The 19326-nt window shown below is 35.3% G+C and overlaps 2 protein-coding genes across 15 annotated transcripts in view; both read right to left on the bottom strand.

The window, feature by feature from the left end:
* ATM (ATM serine/threonine kinase) overlaps window positions 1-19326 on the bottom strand; it is a 125927-nt gene that overhangs the window by 49731 nt on the left and 56870 nt on the right. For 12 of the 14 annotated variants that reach the window (XR_012132505.1, XM_073239309.1, XM_073239304.1 and 9 more), the window contains 8 exons: window positions 18862-18994; window positions 17467-17562; window positions 14652-14823; window positions 13294-13435; window positions 12094-12270; window positions 9572-9749; window positions 6968-7049; window positions 4423-4578 (listed from right to left, as the gene is read on the bottom strand). Coding sequence is in view for 13 of the 14 variants with exons in the window: in XM_073239309.1 (XP_073095410.1) it covers window positions 4423-4578; window positions 6968-7049; window positions 9572-9749; window positions 12094-12270; window positions 13294-13435; window positions 14652-14823; window positions 17467-17562; window positions 18862-18994 (1136 nt within the window). In the remaining variant the exon portion in view is untranslated. Of the gene's footprint in view, window positions 1-4422; window positions 4579-6967; window positions 7050-9571; window positions 9750-12086; window positions 12271-13293; window positions 13436-14651; window positions 14824-17466; window positions 17563-18861; window positions 18995-19326 lie in introns of those variants that run through there. The other 2 variants (XM_073239303.1, XM_073239311.1) reach the window with 2 other exon arrangements.
* On the bottom strand, window positions 14832-17360 carry LOC108394725 (large ribosomal subunit protein uL6). The gene is given in 3 exon segments (XM_017656458.3): window positions 14832-15840; window positions 15843-16133; window positions 17355-17360. Coding segments are annotated over 3 exon segments (588 nt in total). The 3' UTR covers window positions 14832-15549.

Consider the following 19326-nt stretch of genomic DNA (forward strand, 5'->3'; position numbering starts at 1 on the left):
CGGTCAGTCTTGGAAGGTTGTATTTTTATATAAAGTTGTCCATTTCTTCTAGGTTATGCAGTTTGTTAACAATTTTTCATAATATTCTCTTAAAATTCTTTATATTTTGGTTGTGTCTATAGTGATTTTTCCTTTCTCATTTCTGATTCTGTTGATGTGTGTAGATTCTCTTTTTTTCTTGGTAAGTCTGGCTATGAGTTTACCTATTTTGTTTATTTTCTCAAAGAACCAGTTCTTGGTTTCATTAATTTTTTCTATTTTTTTATTCTTCTCAATTTTATTTATTTCTTCTCTGATCTTTATTATGCCCCTCCTTCTAACTTTCGACCTCATTTGTTTTTCTTACTCCAGTTTCAATAATTGTGAATTTAGGCTTCATTTGGGATTGTTCTTTCTTCTTGACATAGGTCTGGGTTGCTATATACTTTCCTCTTAGAACTGCCTTCGCTGTGTCCCACAGAAGTTGGAGCATTGTGGTGGTGTTGTTATGTTTCCATATATTGCTTGATCTCTGTTTTAATTTGGTCTTTGATCCACTGATTATTTAGGAGCTTGTTGTTAAGTCTTCATGTGCTTGTGAGCCTTTTTGTTTTCTTTGTACAATTTATTTCTACTTTCATACCTTTTTGATCTGAGAAGTTGGTTGCTACAATCTCAATCTTTTTGAATTTCCTGAGGCTCTTTTTGTGGCCTAGTATATTCTGAAAAATGTTCCATGTGCACTTGAGAACAGTGTGTATCCTGCTGCTTTTGGGTAGAGTATTCTGTAGATGTCTATTAGGTCCATCTGTTCTAATGTGTTTTTCAGTGCTTCTGTGTCCTTACTTATTTTCTGTCCAGTTGATCTGTCCTTTGGAGTGAGTGATGTGTTGAAGTTCCCTAAAATGAATGCATTGCATTCTATTTCCCCTTTCAATTCTGTTCGTATTTGTTTCACATATGTTGGTGCTCCTGTGTTGGGCGCATAGATGTTTATAATGTTTATATCCTCTTGTTGAATTGACCTGTTCCTCATTAGGTAGTGTCCTTGTCTGTTGTTACTTTCTTTGTTTTGAAGTCTATTTTGTCTGGTAGAAGTACTGAAATGCCCACTTTTTTTCCCCCTATTAGTTGCATTAAATTTATATTTCCATTTCTTCACTTTTAATCTGTGTATGTCTTTAGGTTTGAAGTGAATCTCTTGTAGGCAGCATATAGATGGGTCTTTCTTGCTTTTTTATCCATTCTGTAACTTTGTCATTTGATTGGTGCATTCAGTCCATTTACATTAATGGTTATTATTGATAGGTATATATGTATTACCATCACAGGCTTTGGATTCTTGGTTACCAAATGTTCAAGGGCAGCTTCTTTACTATCTAGCAGTCTACTTTAACTCAATTATTATGTTATTATAAACACAGTCTGAAGGTTGTTTTTTTTCTCCCTTTTTTATCTTTCTCCTCCACTCTTAATATTTTAAGTGTCATATTTTGTACTCTTTGTGAATCCCTTGACTGACTTTGTGGGTAGCTGATTTAATTTTGCAATTAGTATTTAGTTGGTTTACTTGCTTTGCTGTGGTTTTATTTTCTCTGGTGACAGCTATTTAGTGTTAGGCACACTTACATCTAGAGCAGTCCCTTTAAAATACACTGTAGAGATCATCTGTGGGAGGTAAATTCACTGATCTTTTGCTCTTCTGGGAATTTTTCAATCCCTCTTTCAAATTTGAATGGTAATCTTTCCAGGTAGAGTATTCTTGTTTCTAGGCCCTTCTGTTTCATTGCATTGAATATATCATGCCACTCCCTCTGGAGTGTAAGGTTTCTGTGAGAAGTCTGATGATAGCCTGATGGGTTTTCCTTTGTATGTGGTCATTTTTCTCTCTCTAGCTGCTTTTAATAGCCTGTCCTTATACTTGATCTTTGCCATTTTAATTATTATGTGTCTTGGTGTTGTTCTCCTTGGGTCCCTTGTGTTGAGAGATCTGTGGACTTCCACGGTCTGAGAGACTATTTCCTTTCCCAGATTCGGGAAGTTCTCAGCAATTATTTCTTCAGAGACACTTTCTATCCCTTTTTCTCTGTCTTCTTCTTCTGGTAACCCCATAATGCAAATATTGTTCTGTTTCGATTGTTCACACAGTTCTTTTAATATTATTTCATTCCTAGAGGTCCTTTTTTCTCTCTGCCTCAGTTTCTCTGTATTCCTGTTCTCTTGATTTCTATTTCATTCACTGTCTCCTCTACCGCACCTAATCTGCTTTAAATTCCCTCCATTGTTTCATTTCTGTTATCTACCTCCTGTATTCATCCCTTAGCTCTTGAATATTTTTCTGCAGCTCCATCAGCATGCTTATGACTTTTATTTTGAATTCATTTTCGGTCTCACCGAGCCTTCTTTCTGGAGTTTGAGGGATTCTGGATTGAACAAAGTTCTTCTTCCTTTTCATAGTAGTAGAGCGATGGGAGTTGTCGTCGGCGAGTGGCGAGCATGTCAGCTGGGAGGACAAAGTCCCTTCGCACTTGCCAGTTCCCACGCCTGTCTCTGCTGTCTCTGCTGGGTAAACACGCACAGGGCACAGCCTCTCAGTTAATACCCTAAACTGCTGTGGGCAGGGTGGCCCTCAGGATGGCCTTGGGCAATGGCAGGGGTCACAGGTGAGCAGCGTAGATTCTGCCAGGATAACTAAGTCCCTTTGTGACTCCCAGTCTCAGTGCCCGTCTCCACTATCTGTGGTCAACTGCGTGCAGGAAGCAGCCTCTGGGGCAGGGCCGGTTAGCAGCACACAGGGAGAAGCCTCTGCATTAAGCTGTGTCAGGGCTGCCCTCCAGCTGATCTGCAGCAATGGCAGGGACAGCCGGTTTCCATGTAGATGCTGGTGGGGAGGAAGGAGAGGCAGGCTGCTTATCACAGTGAGGGGCCTCAGGGCTGCTTTGCCAACCAGGGTGATAGGGTGCCTGAGGCTCCTGAAAGTTCACAGCATGTTGGGTTGAGTGTGCCAGGACAATTTTGTCCACCTGTTCCTTCTAATAAACTCTTGTCCCTTTAGCAGCCCTCTCACTGTTGAGAGGTCTCTTAAAGTACCTGCTTTTCTTTTGTCCCAGGGCAGCTGGTTGTAGGAACCTGTTCACAGTCTTAGTGTCAGACCTTGCTTTTAAGCCCCTCTCATCTCCAGAGCACCATGCAATGTGGGTCTGTGCTCCCAGGGTAGATTTCTAGGGCTCGGTATTTAGCAGTCCTGGGCTTCCACTCCCTCTCCGCTCTGATTTTCTTCCTCTCGCTGGTGAGCTGGGGTGGAGGAAGTGCTCGGGTCCCGCAGGGTTGTGTCTTTTTACTTTACCCTTTTCTGTGAGACCTTGACTTCTCCCAGATGTAGACTGGCTGGTGTAGTGTTACTTCTGGTCACTCTTTTAGGAATAGTTGTATTTGCTGTATTTTCAAAATTTTGTGGTTTTGGGAGGAGATTTCTGCCACACTACTCACGCTGCCATCTTTTCTGCTTCTCCATATTGTAGATTTTTAAAAACTTTTTTCTATTTAAAAGTAAAGGTAAATTCTAACCAGAGAGTAAGAAATCAGTCCAAGTCCATTAAGTTATTTGTTTGGATGAGAATTTAAATTCTGTTCCCTGGTTTTCCACCATCTGAAAATGACACTGCTTCCAGCTTAATGACAGTCCATAGTAGAAATTATAAGTAGCAAGCATGAGAAATATATCAACATAATACATCTTTGCTATTTCAATTCTGTAATATGAGTGATTCTGTGGTGGGAAAGTGAGACTAACTATAAAAACAAACACTAGGCTATTTCAAATGAATAAAGACTAGAGGAGGGTAGTTGGGATAATAATGTGTGTGTTTTACTCTTCAGCATTCTTGGCTTTTTATTTTTCACTATGACCTGGGACAATAATTTTACTAGATTCTTATGAGAGTTCTATCTCAGAGAGAAAGCAAATTAAAGTAGTAGAAATAAAGGCATATAACAAAGTAATTAAAATTATTTAGTCAAAGAAATGAGTTATATTACTTTATAATCAGTGAGAAAAATGGATCTTGAATAAGGAGGGATTACTGGTAAACCTAATTTAACTGAAATCAAGAAATCAGTCAACCATTTGACAATATTTACCAATTACTTATATTAAGTTCCCAAAGCTACCTGCCATGGGGGAATACAGAGAAAAATAACTATGGTCTCTGTCCTCCAGGAGTTTGCTCTCTGGGTAATTTTTACAATTCTTAGTAATAAATATTTCTACTTCAGAGCAGAATTACTTATCTCTTTTTAAAATATGTATTATGATTTCACTTTAAAAGACCAGACATTTTCATCTAAAATATCTTTTAAATGAGGGAAGTGGGAGTAAAACCAACCTTTAATATATACCTTTATTGAAACAATGTCAAGACCAAAGCTTCAAAGCTCCATTACCTTTTCTCTTGATCATCCATGCTTTTCTTATCTGCATAGATTTCTGCATAGAGCAATGCTGTAAAGTGAGCTGCACAAGACTGAGCTACCTTGGCAACTTCTAGGTAATTCAACTCCAGCCAGAAAGCATCATCATAAACTGTTCCTAAAGAAGGTCTAAGGAAAAATTAAATATAAAGTCATGTCAATATCAAAAGAAAAGTATGTTGATACAGTGGTAGCAAGTTCAAGTTAAAAAGAAAATTACATTCAGTATTCGCCATAAAAAAGAATGAAAAGCTGCCACTGACAGTAAAGATGGATCTAAAGGGTATTATACTAAGTGAAATAAGTCAGATAGAGAAAGACAAATGCCATGATTTCACTTACATGTGGTATCTAAACAAATAAAACAAAAGAACAAAGAAAACAGAAACAGACACATTAATACAGAGAACAAACTGGTGGCTGCCATAGGTAGGAGGGAGTGTGAAATGGATGAAGAGAATGAAGAGGTACAAACTCCCAATTATAAAATAAATAAATCACAGAAGACTATACAGCATAGGGAACGTAGTCAATAATACTGTAATAACTTTGTAGATGGTAACTACACTTACCACAGTAAACATTTTGTATTATATATAATTGTCAAGTTATCATGTTGTACATACACCTGAAATTAACATATTTTAGGTCAACTATACTTCAATTTAAAAAATTAAGAAGAAAACTACATTCAAATAACCAAAAAATGCATTTCTCCAATACATAGCCACAAACATTCTAAAATAACATGGCTGAAGAGCCCTGTTTCTCACTTTCTGGAGCACAAACCCTTCAGTTTGATGAAAGCTATGCACTATCACCCCATACAAATCTGGGGTTCATACTTGCCCTCCACCAAGAGATTAATGGATTATAGTCGAAGAACAGACTGCAGAGAGAATAGCTAGATACAGATATCTTTTTAAATGAACAATTTAATGAAAAACATTGTCTCTTCTAAGACACTTATATATTTTGCCTATTTCTCCTTAATTTACACCTAAGTTGAGATATTTAATGAAAACCTTCCACTGTCTCAGAGAAGACAAATAGGGACTCTGTGGCATCTTATTACACTGATGGGCAGTGACTGCAATGGGTATGGGGAGGGACTCGATAATAAGAGTGAATGTAATAACTACATTGTTTTCTTGTGAAACCTTCATAAGAGTGTACATCAACGATACCTTAATAAAAAAAAAAAGAAAAAGAAAACCTTCCACTGTAATAGTAGGTCTGAATTGAATTGGAAGGGACCATAGATATTATTTATCTCTTTCAAAACTAACATAGAGATGTGTTAAGTTAGTGGTTAAGAACACTGGTTTTAGAAGAGGATACAGCTAGGTTCAAATCCAGCCAATCACCAACTACAAGCTGCATGATCTTCAGCAACTTTCTTTAATCTTCATTTTCCTCATTTATAAAACCTGGGAAAAATATATATCTAAGAGTAACTGCAATGATGAAATAATGCTTAAAAGCTGATGAACAAAGTGCCTACCACATAGCCAACACTTAATTGTAGCTATTCTGAGAAACCTGAAGTTTGGAGATCAGAAATCTTTTAAGTACCACACTTGGAGTTGCACTCAGACCCTTACCCTTCATTCTACATCCTTCATATTCTCTCAAGGATCTTCTTTAACATCTATGAAGAATGAAAACTGAATACAGAGAATTTTTATCTTCTCCAAGGCCTGCCAATATCATAACCATTCTACCTCAATGATAAATCTGAAGTGAATGATTCAAAGGTGAAACTGCCTCCCAACACCAAGAAAAGAGATGCTTCCACTGCTATAGTTAAAGCTTCTTAAGGGCTTTCTCAGAAGAGGATATGGTACAAAACAAGGAGAATCAGCAACTTTCCAACCACCTTAAAGGTCTAACATTTCTTTTCTAAGAATGGAGTGGGATGGTCATTGGGGAATACAGAGAAATTAATTTTTAACCTGTAAATGCATTTTAAGGACTTTTCATTTTTCTCCTATCTCTCACTCCCATTCTTCTCCCATTCTTCATCAACCACTGCTACCACCATCGTATGTACTCGAGACATCAATTCCTACCTACCTACAGGCTTATTATTACGTTATTTCTTCAAAATTCTGCTCAACTCTGAAGCAGTACAGAACAGCCCAGTCTATAATTCCCACATTGTTAAAAATACCATGAGAAATAATAATAGGAACAAAATACTGTATTGTAGAACAATTTATCAGAATAAAAAAAATGAACACTGCCATAATCCAATATTACTACACAGACCATAGATTTTTGAGGACCATGGTACCCAGTAAAGAAATTTATATCTTAGAAAGTTCCTGACATTGACTGGCATCCAAGTGCCAACCTAAACATGGATTACTACAAGAAGGTCCATATTGAGGGCATCACACAAATTAAATAAAGCGCCCTGCAGCAGCACCACCCAAAGTAATGTCAAAGTTCAGCCAGCAATGACCAGCTACACTGCTAAATCCCCAAACTCAAGAAACGACATGCATTTCATTACCTCTTTTGTCTCCTCATGTAGTCCACAACAGCAAGCATTGTTCTTTGTGATTTTTTCCAGCATCGAAAGAAGGGCTCAGACTCTGACAAATAAAGAAAAAAAGATACCTCCTCAGTCCCAGCCAGGCAGATTTGCTTAAGCACTTTCTTCCTCCTGTTGGTGTGTCTGTCGCCCTCTGTACTCTAAGATTCCGCAGGGCAGTACACCTAGCACAAAACTGGTTCTCAAGAAATATGAATTTATAAGTGGAATTTAATGGTATTCCTTTAAAAAAAAAAGATTGTGCTTAATAAAACTGAGTATTTAATTGAATTTTTATTTATTTCTGAAAAGGACTAATTCATTGATGCAGTAAATATTTATCTAGGATCTTTCATGTGTTAGGCATTTAGTATCCAACCATAAGACTATTTCTAACCACATAAAACTAAATGACCTGCCTGACAGACAACACAGTGTGATGATAAGTGCTATGGTAAGGCAATTTTAGAATACCACAGATGCATACAGAAAAGAGACTTAATCAAGAACAAGAAAAGTTTCACAGCAAAAGTGGTATCTGAAAGAGGAGGAATAGTCCATCAGGAGAAGAGAAAGGAAAGTGTTCCAGCTAATAGTAACTCTGTCTGAGATGGCTGGAACAACAAAGAACTTGGAGAATTTACTGAAAGAATTTCAACTGTGCTGGACCACCGAGCTACAAAGCAGTAAGGATCCTGGAGGCAGAGAGAAATGGATGGACTGACATTAGTTATAACAGAATCAGCAGGATTTGATAATCACAGGAGACCTGTGGAGAGACGTTTTTGGCTTGGGTAACTGAATGCCATTCAATGAAGAGATACACATTAAGAGAAGTAGGCCAAGAGAAGAGAATGAAAATGATAAGTTTACCTTCAGAAAGCTGAGTCTAAGATGCACATGAAACAATAAAGTGAAGGCAGTGACACTAACAGCAGAAAAGATACACCACTTAATTTGACGGAAATTTATGTCTACTTTATTTTTCAATAATAGAATTTCACATGTAAATTTAAATTTTCATTTAAGGCAATAAAAATATTGGTACTCTATACAAAAAACAAAACTGGCTGACTTGACCTTTCAATTGTAGCATAAATATGTATGTACAAATGATAAACATGAAAAAAATTTCTTGGCCATGTTCATAATGAACTGTCAGTATATTATAGGCAGTGATTATATTAAACTTGGTAATAAAGTTGTTCTTAATATTTCTTTAAATTACATAATATTTGAAGTTTAAATGTTTACTGGTAACTATGAATCACTTATACTGTTACTTCCCAAATTAAGGATAGGAAATACAGTCTGTCTAGTTTGCAAAATCTCTGAGAATTTTTCTTTTAGGAATTTCAATTCAATGATCTAAAGAAAATTCATATAAGCATATGAATCATTCACATTTACATGACCAACTTATAATCTAGTAGGACCACAGAATGGCAATCTGAATCTATGTTTATCATTATATTCTTTCAAATAGGTTGTAAATACTGTTAACCAATAGAAAAGTACGTAAAACAAAACAAAGTGAGGTCTAAATAACATCACAGTAATGTCAAATTAAGGTTGTAGTAGTAAAAATAAAAGAACAATTAGTGGAATCACATAATCAGAACCTATGCCAAAGTGACTAGAATCATAGTTATGGATGGGAAGAGCAATTTAGTTGCAGCAAAATACCACCTGAAGTCAATACTTTTCTTAAAATTGTACTGGTTTTAGGAAAAGTAAGTCGAATTGTACCTAGTTTTGTGTTTGCAAATAAAATACATTAATAACATATGTTTAAGACAATAAGTTAACACAACAGATGTGGTAGTTTTTTCCTTTTTTTAAATTTAGGTTTGAAAAACTAACCCATAATGCACCCTCAACTATGCACCTATGTATTTTATGTACCCAATTTCTGGTATATATTTCTCCTGTTATAAGCTCTTAGCATGGGAAATACTATAATGTATGGAAGAAAAAAATAGGTTAAGAGAGTAATCTAATTTTTCCTGTTAAAAAACTGGAAGGATATATACCAAATGTTGACTATATATCCTAGATCATACTATTATGGTAATTTAATTTTAAATTTATGCTCATGTTTCTCTATTTTCTACAATAAATATTCTGTAATAAAAAAGGTGCTTTTAAAAAATGAATTGAAAAAAAAAATGAACTGACCAGAACTTTAATATGAAAATACCATCATATGTCCAGCCTTGTGACTATATTTGGTTACATTTGTCTGCTTTTTCCATTGCTAGAATGTAGTGTATCTTATTCACATCCATATTGCCAGTGACAAGTGTAGTGCTTGACACATACTGAATGCTTAATTAGCTGTTCCATTATTACTAAACAAAACTTACAAAGGGAGTACCACTCATCAAGTTTTATTCTAGGTGCTTTACATACATTATCTCATTAAAAACTTGCTACAACTTTTATCTCCTTCTACAAATGAGAACACATATTTAGAGGTTCTGGAATTAAGCCTATAGAGCATTTTGATGGGATTCAAACAAATCTATCTTTTTCTAGAACTGAGAAGTTACTAGTATAAATGCAAGAACTTTAACAGAATACCTGAATCCAAATTTGCAGGGATCGTGGATTGGCTCGTTTGTGAGATGTGTCTGAAACAGTTAGTGAAAAATCCCTGAATATGTGTAGAAAGTAGCTTTCTCCATGAGTCATTTGTATCTTGGAGTAAAATATCATGAATCAAGTATGGAAGCACAGTCTGACAAAAGTCACTTTTCACCTGGAATATACAAACACACCCAAGCAACAGTATTAGTAAAATATATTTTACTTAAAATTTTCATTGTTACTGACATTAAACTTCCAAAAAAATGACAGCTTTTTGCTCAAAATAGAAATATCATTTGACCCAGAAATTCCACTTCTAGGAAATTTACCCTAAGAGTACAGCAGCCCAGTTTGAAAAAGACAGATGCACCCCTATGTTTATCACAGCACTATTTACAATAGCCAAGAAATGGAAGCAACCTAAGTGTCCATCAATAGATGAATGGATAAAGCAGATGTGGTACATATACACAATGGAATATTATTCAGCCATAAGATGAAAACAAATTCTACCATTTGCAACAACATGGATGGAGCTAGAGGGTATTATGCTCAGTGAAATAAGCCAGGCGGAGAAAGACAAGTACCAAATGATTTCACTCATATGTGGAGTATAAGAACAAAGAAAAAAACTGAAGTAACAAAACAGAAGCAGAATCACAGAACCCAAGAATGGACTAACAGTTATCAATGGGAAAGGGACTGGGGAGGATGGGTGGGAAGGGAGGGATAAGGGTGGGGGAGGGAGAAAGGGGGCATTACGATTAGCATGTATAATTATCATGTAGGAGGGGACATGGGGAGGGCTGTGCAACACAGAGAAGACAAGTAGTTACTCTACAGCATCTTACTATGCTGATGGACAGTGACTGTAATGGGGTTTGTGGGAGGGCCTTGGTGAAGGGGGCAGTCTAGTAAACATAATGTTCCTCATGTAATTGTAGATCAATGGTACCAAAAAAAAAAATGACAGCTTTTTTGACATCTGTCAAGAACTCAACATAGTGCTAAAAAACAAAATACATGTGTACCAGATAGTGTTAAAAAAAAAACCAAACTAACTTAGAACACCTATGTCAAATACATGATACATTGTAATTGTTTATTTCCAATCTAGACCATTTGCATACAATGAAATAGAATACTGTTTACAAATGGAATTATTATGCCACTATTATAATTAAATTCTCATAGTTGAAAAGTGCTACTAATAACGAAAGCAGCTTTCTAATTTGATGTAGGGGAAAATGGGGATCAAAGTTTAAAAGTTGAAAATCTGATTTTTGTATACTTTCTACATTCAGTGAAGAGCTACAACAGTCATGTTTAAATTTTTTTTCTTAATAAACCCCAATTTTGGGTATAAAATTTGGGTCTTTGTGGTATACTCCAAGTGTAGAAAAGTGCTTTAATACATGTGGTACCTTAAAAAGGTACTCAACCATACCATCTTCATATATTCACTATATACCATACACACAAGACAGATTGTAGATTGCCATTGCCACTTTTTCCTTTTTAAACTGAAGACAAATCAAAAAGTCCGTTTTGGAAACAAAGCATTTAAGGAACTAGGAAATGGGGTGTGTGTATGTATGTATATATGTGCATGTATACACACACACACACACACACACGTGTATGTATATTGCAACATTTTATCTTCCAGTCCAAAGTCAGAACTCTATAAAAATCTTAGTTTTGTTCGAGTGAGAACTGAATTGCCTGTGTGTGTTGAGTGTTGCATTCTGCTGACCTGGTCCAAGCAAGTGCAGTGCAGCACTGCAGAGAGCGTGATGATCTAGTCACTGTCAACACTTCTTCTGTAGAAACAAGGACTGCTTTTTAAACTGTTTCTACTGATGGCACTTGACAAAAATACTCACTTTTCTATCAGTTATTTGTAACTGGTAGATGCTTGATGTAGTCAGATATTTTCTGTTGAACCATGCTTGACAGTACTATAAATTAGGTTAGCTTTTAAAGTCTTACAACATCTTCATATTGTGCAGTTTTGGATAACATTTTGATAAAGGTATGAATTTTGTTGGATTTGGTACATACTTTTTACCCTCTATTGAAATAAATTATACCTTCAAAAACAAAAAAGCAGTGTAACTACGACACCATCTTTTTCTCATTCAAGAAAGTGTATCAGCGAAAGTAAATAACAATGACCATATTAGAAGAAGTGAACAAAAAAAATCAGAGCAGACTTTGATTAATATAAATAATTTATAATCATTAGTGCTGTAACTTTCATTAAGGCACCCCTTGGAACTCATCCAGTCGGTAGCGACCACACACATGGAAGCTACTGCGTAACTTATGGCTAAATGCAGATGTCCTGCTTGATGGACTCACAGCAGCTGAGAGCCACCGCACTCTCACATATACAGGCCATCAACACGCACACAGAAACCAGATGGAATGGGGTGAGCAAAGAAACTAAGAAAAGGCTCAAACGAAAAAAGCAAAAGTAAAAAGGGATTAAGTAAGGCTAATTGACCTCTTACTTCACACAGTGGCTTTAATAATTGAAGAATTTCACTTTGTATGCCTCCACTATCCAAAACAGCACAAGTCAGTGTCTTTATCCAAACATCATGATTTTCACTTTGAGGAATCCACAGGCTTGTATCATCCAAACCTTCTAAAGGGTTTTCTCTGTCAAGTCTGGGTACTTCTAAAAACTAGAAAGGAAGTGATAAAAATATGTAAACAAGGTAATTAGAAATAAATTTTACCTTTCCTGTGCAAAACAATTATCTAAACAAATATATTTCTAAATAAAACTAAATATAGTTAAAACTAAATCTAGAGGCAATGGCTATCTCTTAAAATTAAAATACACTTATGTTTATATGAAAGGCAGAGTGGTACAGTAAAAAATTACTGGTCTGGACAGTAGGAAACCTGGGTTCCACTCTTGGCTCACTAGTAGTGTATTACATGAACCACAAACTCTCCCTCATCTGTCTCATATACACAACTAGTCCAAATCTACCACACAAAACCGATTTCAAATGAAATTTTAAAACGTTAAAACTAATGTTGTATGGGTTATACAACTAGTTTTATTAACAGTTAATGTTACCAGTAATTTAAGACCAAAATTGTACTTACGATGCATTAAAAGTACTATGTCAGTGATGGGCATATGCCCTGAAATTGGTGAAAACACAACTATGTATTCCTCTGTCACTTAATGAAAAGAAAATATGAAAGAGGAGTGCTTAGACTAAAGGAAAAGTGAGAATTCTTAAATACCCTTTATCAAGTACTTTCCATGGAACCTTGTTATAGCAAAATGGAAAAAGGGAGAATCTATACGTTTATCTTTTATTTCACCAGGGGATTGTGATACTTTAACTTGCTATGGAAATAAACACTTGCAGATCACAATCCCTATAAACCACATTGAGGATCAATGGCTTTCATGGGATCAAAGTAAGGGTTTCCTACTCCTAAGTAAAAAGGCTTGTCATTAAGTCCCCCCAAACAACCATCGCTTCTCTAGGCTATCTTAGCTTTTCCACACTTCCATAATTAAAAATACAAATCCCTTGGATTCAATAAGTACAGTTGGAGTTACTTCTAAGAAAGGGCAAATGTTAGTATAATACTATTTAAGCAATTTGATATTCACATTCCACAGCAAATAAAACTGTTCTAGATATATTGGATATTCAATAAACATTTATTATGTGAGAGACCTTTTTTCTCGATGTTCTAAAAGGTTGTAGATAGATGAGCATGGGATCCGTTGTTGTCTTATAAATCTCCCAGAAATGATGTCCAGTCTTTGTAGCTAAAATACTTTTCAAACAGATAACAGCAGCTGATCGCACATTTACGCTGAAAAACACATGTAATTAAAACACCTATAAAGTATATCAACAATTAATCTTGAGGAATGTTAAGTAACCTCCAAAGAAAAAATTGAAACCCAAAATCTAAAGTTTATATTATCAGGAAAATTTTATCATTTGTTAGGAAATTCTACATTTATAAAATTCAGTAACACCAAAACCAAAATTATCAAAGGATCTTTAATAGCCTTCAATAAGCCTGAGTTACAACTTCAACAGCAATTCCATTCATTCATACAATAAAATTTAATTATGACTATTACAAATCAAAAGGACTCATAAATAGGAATGCTTGGAAATAACACTGACCAATAAGAATGAATGAGAATGTCAACACTGATTCACCTAAGAAAAACAGTATTTTGATAATATTTTCTGTAAGAGATACAAATAATTTGGGATAAAGCAGAATAGCATTTCCCTCCAAATAATAAAATTCTTGGCTAGAAAAATTTTAAACAAACAGTAAGTATGCACTTATTCTGGTCAGAACCTAGTTGAGATCATTTGGTAAGGCATCTAAAACTCCTTAATGAATAACTGAAGGTTTTCTGTTGCAAATAATTGGGGAAAGGAGGGTTGTAATACAAGAGGACAGACAATATAACAGCTGACAAAAAAGTCATAAAGCTTGATACTGTAAGTGATGATGGGGTAGCCACTAAAGGCTTAAACTACCACCTGTTAGGTTTCTTTGGCTAGTCTGTTCTCCCTAGAATTTAACACGGATCTTGTCTGGTATGTTCACAGAGCCAGCAGGACTTGAACTGGATGTGCAGGAGTGAGGGAAAGAGAGGACTGAAGGATGAATCCAAGCTTAGGGTTTAAGCTTCTATGTCTTAAATTGAGACATCTAAAGGAATTAAGACTTCACTTGATAGCTCACCAGCACATATAGTATTAGACTCAATGACATTTTTGTCAGCCATCATATTTTCAGCTCTCTTATGTGACAGCTCTCCTTTTCCTAACTTTTTTGCAAAAGAGAGGGACCTTCAAAAGTGCCTGTCACATAGTAGGATTTCAATGATTATGTGGATAAAAACTATTTTCATTAAAACACTTGAGATTAAAAGAAAAGTGTAGCAACTTAAGAGAGAAAGCTTTAGTTATTGGAAATGTTAATTTACAAGAAGTATCATGCTCCTTAAATGACAGATTAAGTAAATGTTATCAGATATAAAGCATCACTAAATACTCACCAATCTTCTACTAGTGTATTATTTAGGTAGTTCAGCATTATGAAGGTCCACTGAAGTTCTTTATCTTCAAATAACTCAAGGGCCTTAATATAAGATTTATCTCTATTATGTTGTATAGCTATGGTAGAGAAATCTATAGGGCCCACTTCTCCCAAGCAGCTTCCAACAGCCTCTACATATAGAAATTCCATTTCAGTGAAATTACAGCTAAGAGATCATACATAGAACAGAAATATTCTGATTTCAAAAACATAATGTTTTGCCATCCTTCAACATTTAAGTATTTCTCAAATATTTTTAATAGATTAAAGAAGCTGCAAAATATTGTGTTATTTCCTTTACATATCATCCATGTGGACAACAGATATTTCCCCCTTATAAAACATATCCAGGATATAGATTAACTAGCAATAGAACATAGATACTAAGCATGAAAGTCTAAACAGAGCTACTGTATCAACAGTTGAGTATCAACACGGAGTATCAACAGACTTTAAAACTATTAAAAAAATGTTAAGGTATTACAAATGTAAGCACACAAATCTTAAGCAGTCATTTCAGCAGAAATTCACACACACACACATTTCTCCCCGAGTGATCACTACCCAGATAAACACAGAACATTTTCTGAAGGGAGTTCAGCAGGCCAGAGACTCCCTTATGCTCTTTCCCAGTAACGTGGAATCTATTAAAATATGTTCACAAGCTTTTTGATATCCTCCTTTCAAAAGGTGAAGCCTAAGTTCCCCTTCCCTTGAGTGTGAGCTGTACTTAGTGACTCACTCACTCCCTCCCACCTCAAATTAGTAAGGCTTCTAATTACACTTTTAAAATACCACAAATAAGTCTAAGGAATCATCTGGCATCTTGCTGTGTCTGTGGCTGCACAGCTTAGATCTTATTCATTAGCCTGATGAACTGCTCCTTTTTCAGAAATACAGATACCAACCAAAACTTTTCTGATATCCTTATTTTTAACTGTTGTGACTTATTAAACAAAAGCAGCTGAATTTGATACAAGTTCAATGTCATTTCCTTCAACAATCAACTCATTTTTCTGGGCTTAAGATACTGAACAAGCAATGCCTACCCTCATCTGAACCCTGAGGACGTACTTTTCGCCCAAGAAATGTCAGATTGCAACAAGAAAACCATTCTCCTGAATAACGATGTTGATGGGGAAGTGAGCTGAGCATACACAGATCTCAACTTGTAATGGAAGCCCAGTGTAACACCCTTGATCGTGTTCTGTACATGACTACAGATAGAGCAAAAGGTAGCCAGTTCCTTTCTATTTCCCCATTTGTCAACCAGAAGCCTCTTCTTTTTCTTTCCAAAGAGACTGGGCTCTACTTTGATGTGACTGAAGTCCCTCCACAGGGTTCCTCTGGAGCCCATGACAATAACTGTGTGTCCCTTCAGAGTGACGTTGACATTTTCTGGAATGTCAACAGTACGGATTCTGAGAATGGGGTCTTCACTCTCACAGTTGATGCATCAGAGAAGTGGCTCACTTTTAACAAGGAAAATTGTACAGGTCTTTCACCTCCTTAATTAAACTTCCCCCAGGTATTACATTCTCCTAGCTGCTACTGTAAATGGAATTGTAAATGGAAAGGAATTTCCTTTTTAGGTTGTTCAAAATTTAGACTGCTGGGGTATAGAAACACAACTGAATTTTGCTTGTTGATTTTGTATCCTGCAACTTTGCAGAATTCATTTATTAGCTCTAATAGCACAGCTTTCTTTGGGATTCTCTATGTACAGGATCATGTCATCTGTGAACACAGTTTTACATCTTCCTTTCCAATCTGGACACCTTTTTCTTGTCCAATTCAGCATATTGGTGAATATGATTAAAGTGGGAAGCCTTTAGAGGGAGAAAAGCTTTCAGTCACTATTAAGCATGATGCAAGCTGTGGGTACAAACCACTACGATTTTATATTACAGAGGAAAGCCACTTAGGGCTCCTATAGCAAATCAATTTTGTCCCCAGAAGCAGTGCTGCTATGGACAAAAGAGTAAATTCCTTAATCAGAGGAAACTTATATGGTCCTAGTAAGGTTCCACTCCTTGGTCTGGGTGTTACATGCACAGGTGTGTTATTTGTGAAAATTCATCAAGTTATATACTTCACTGTACATATAATAGAAAGATCTATTTCAATAAAAATTTTACAAAAAAAGAAGCACCCTAGGCTCCCACTGAGAAGTTAAGGAAGACTCCACTGAAAGATTGTACAATCTATGAAGCACTTCTTCCTCCCGTTTTCCTTTGAGCAATGCTGTCATGACAACTTCAAGCTGACTTCATTCAATTTTCTCATCCTGTCATCACTAAATGTAAACACCCATGCTAGGCATGATGTTAGCTATTTATATGATACCTGACCAAACGGTAGTAAGAAAGGACCTGAATATGGTCTTAACATTTGATTAACTCTAGCCCTCAATTTTATTTGTTACACGAAAAAGATATTAAGTACTAGTCAGTTACATTTGCACATGTATCACAAGTCAATGTATTTGCAACTTAATGCTACAAATAGGTATTTCTGACTTTCCAAAGTACTTACAAGGTGTTTTACATTAATAGTTATGCATACATGTAAATTACTTAGCTTTACACTTTATGTCTAAGGAAGGGAAATATGAAAGGAGGGCTTCTTAGGGACCCTGGAACTGAACAGAAATGTAACTTACCTGCATCTCACATGTCCCCAATACCCCAAATGACAAGCTTTTACTTATTTTGAAAACATCATAGAGATGACTGTTCAAATATTAAAAACTCATAACCTTTCAGACAGTTTACCTAAAACTTCTCTTTCACCAGTGTGGTTTATTGCCATCTTGGATAACTGCAACAAGCTGACAACTAGCTTCACCATTATGCCATCTTGTGGGTTATCTAGGAACAGTTTGAAAAAAGTAGTTTAAATTATAATGGAGATAACACTTTTCTTTACAATATGCTTATTTATTAGATTTTCTAATTAGAGAATTTTTATAAAAGTTTTTTAAAAAGATTTTAAATCATAAGCAGTTCAGAAAATATGAAATGGATGCATTTTAATTTCCTTATGAAATCGGACCACGTAAAAATGATTAGCAGTTTTTGACAGACAAATGTCTTAAGTTGTGCAGAGGTCAATACTTCAGCAAAATCACAAAAAGAAACATACAACATTTAAGTTAGAAAGGACCTTGGAAGCATGCTTGTTTTAACCTCTAGCATTTAGTCTTGTCCAAGAGAATTCCTGCAGTGATAGAAATGTTCTATAATCTGCACTATCCAATGACAGCCACTAGCCACGTTACAATGAGAACCTGACATGTGCTAGTGTGACGAAGAAATGGGAGTTTTAAATTTCACTGAACTTTTTAAACTCATTTAAATTTAAATAGCCACAAATAGCTAATGACTGTATTAGACAAGGCCAAAAAAAATATCCAATGAAATACCCAAATATACAAACAAGAACAAGAGATAGAGGTGTTCATATTATACACACACACACACACACACCTCAGAACAAATGCACTAGAAATTCTGAGCTCAGATGGTCAAAACTAAAACTTGTTTTTAAAAGTACTAAAAATAAAATGAACACAATAGAAATATGAAATTAATGAGACTAAGATGAACATCAAAACATAAATAGGAAGTTTCCCCCACATGCAATACTATAATAACCTAAATTCACATCAAATTAACATAAAACTGGATGTTTAATGTAGTAAAAAAGCTAAACACATATTCATATATGTGTACATATAAAAACATACATACAAATATATACATATACAGCTTAAAGGCTTAAAATGAGACATACTTCCTTTACTTAAATAAGCTGCAGCAGTAGGCAGATACAGATTACCTTGTATGCCTGGCTCTGAGGAATTCAAATTTTTATTTTAAGTGGTAGGAAGTTGTTAAAATTTTTAAGCAGTAAAATCACATGATCATATTTGGGTTTAGAGAAAACATTCTGGCAGTTGCAGAGGGTGGATAAAATGGGAGTAGTTCAGGTGAGCAGACCACTTAGGAAGTCTTTTTCTTTTATGGGTAGATGAGAAATGATGAGGGGTTTCAAGCAGGTGATGCAAGTCTAAACAAAGTCCATGGCAATTAAACCAATAGCAAGAACTTTTAAGATTCTTTAAAAATGAAATAGGTACAAATAACCCACGTCATTAAAAGTACTACCCTGAGATGCTCTCATAAGATCCATCATCTGATCTTTATGTTGTTCTAGTTGTCTTCGAAGATCCTTCAGTCCTTCAAGCCTTGTCAAAGGAAGTGCACCATAAACACTTACTGAGAGAAAGTGGTTAATTTCCTAGGAGAGAAAATTAGTTAACAATGAATACTTGCTTTTGACATGTATTGGTTAAGTCTGTGAAAAAAACTCAATAAAAGAAAATACTATTAAGTACCTTACAGATACCAACTCATATTGCTACCACTACCAAACAAGGTAGAAACAAATTATTTCTTCCATTTCAAATCCACATTTTAATTATTTGAATTCCAATAGAATCTCTCATGATTAACATACTTAGATTTTAAGATTGTGAAAGCACACTCAAAGGGAAAAGCTTAAAATTTTTTTTTTAATTCAAGAACTGCCTTCATTTATTAATGTATGGTATTTAAAAGTATGTACCAATA

Source organism: Manis javanica, chromosome 6 (assembly GCF_040802235.1).
Source record: "Manis javanica isolate MJ-LG chromosome 6, MJ_LKY, whole genome shotgun sequence".
Classification (NCBI taxonomy): domain Eukaryota; kingdom Metazoa; phylum Chordata; class Mammalia; order Pholidota; family Manidae; genus Manis; species Manis javanica.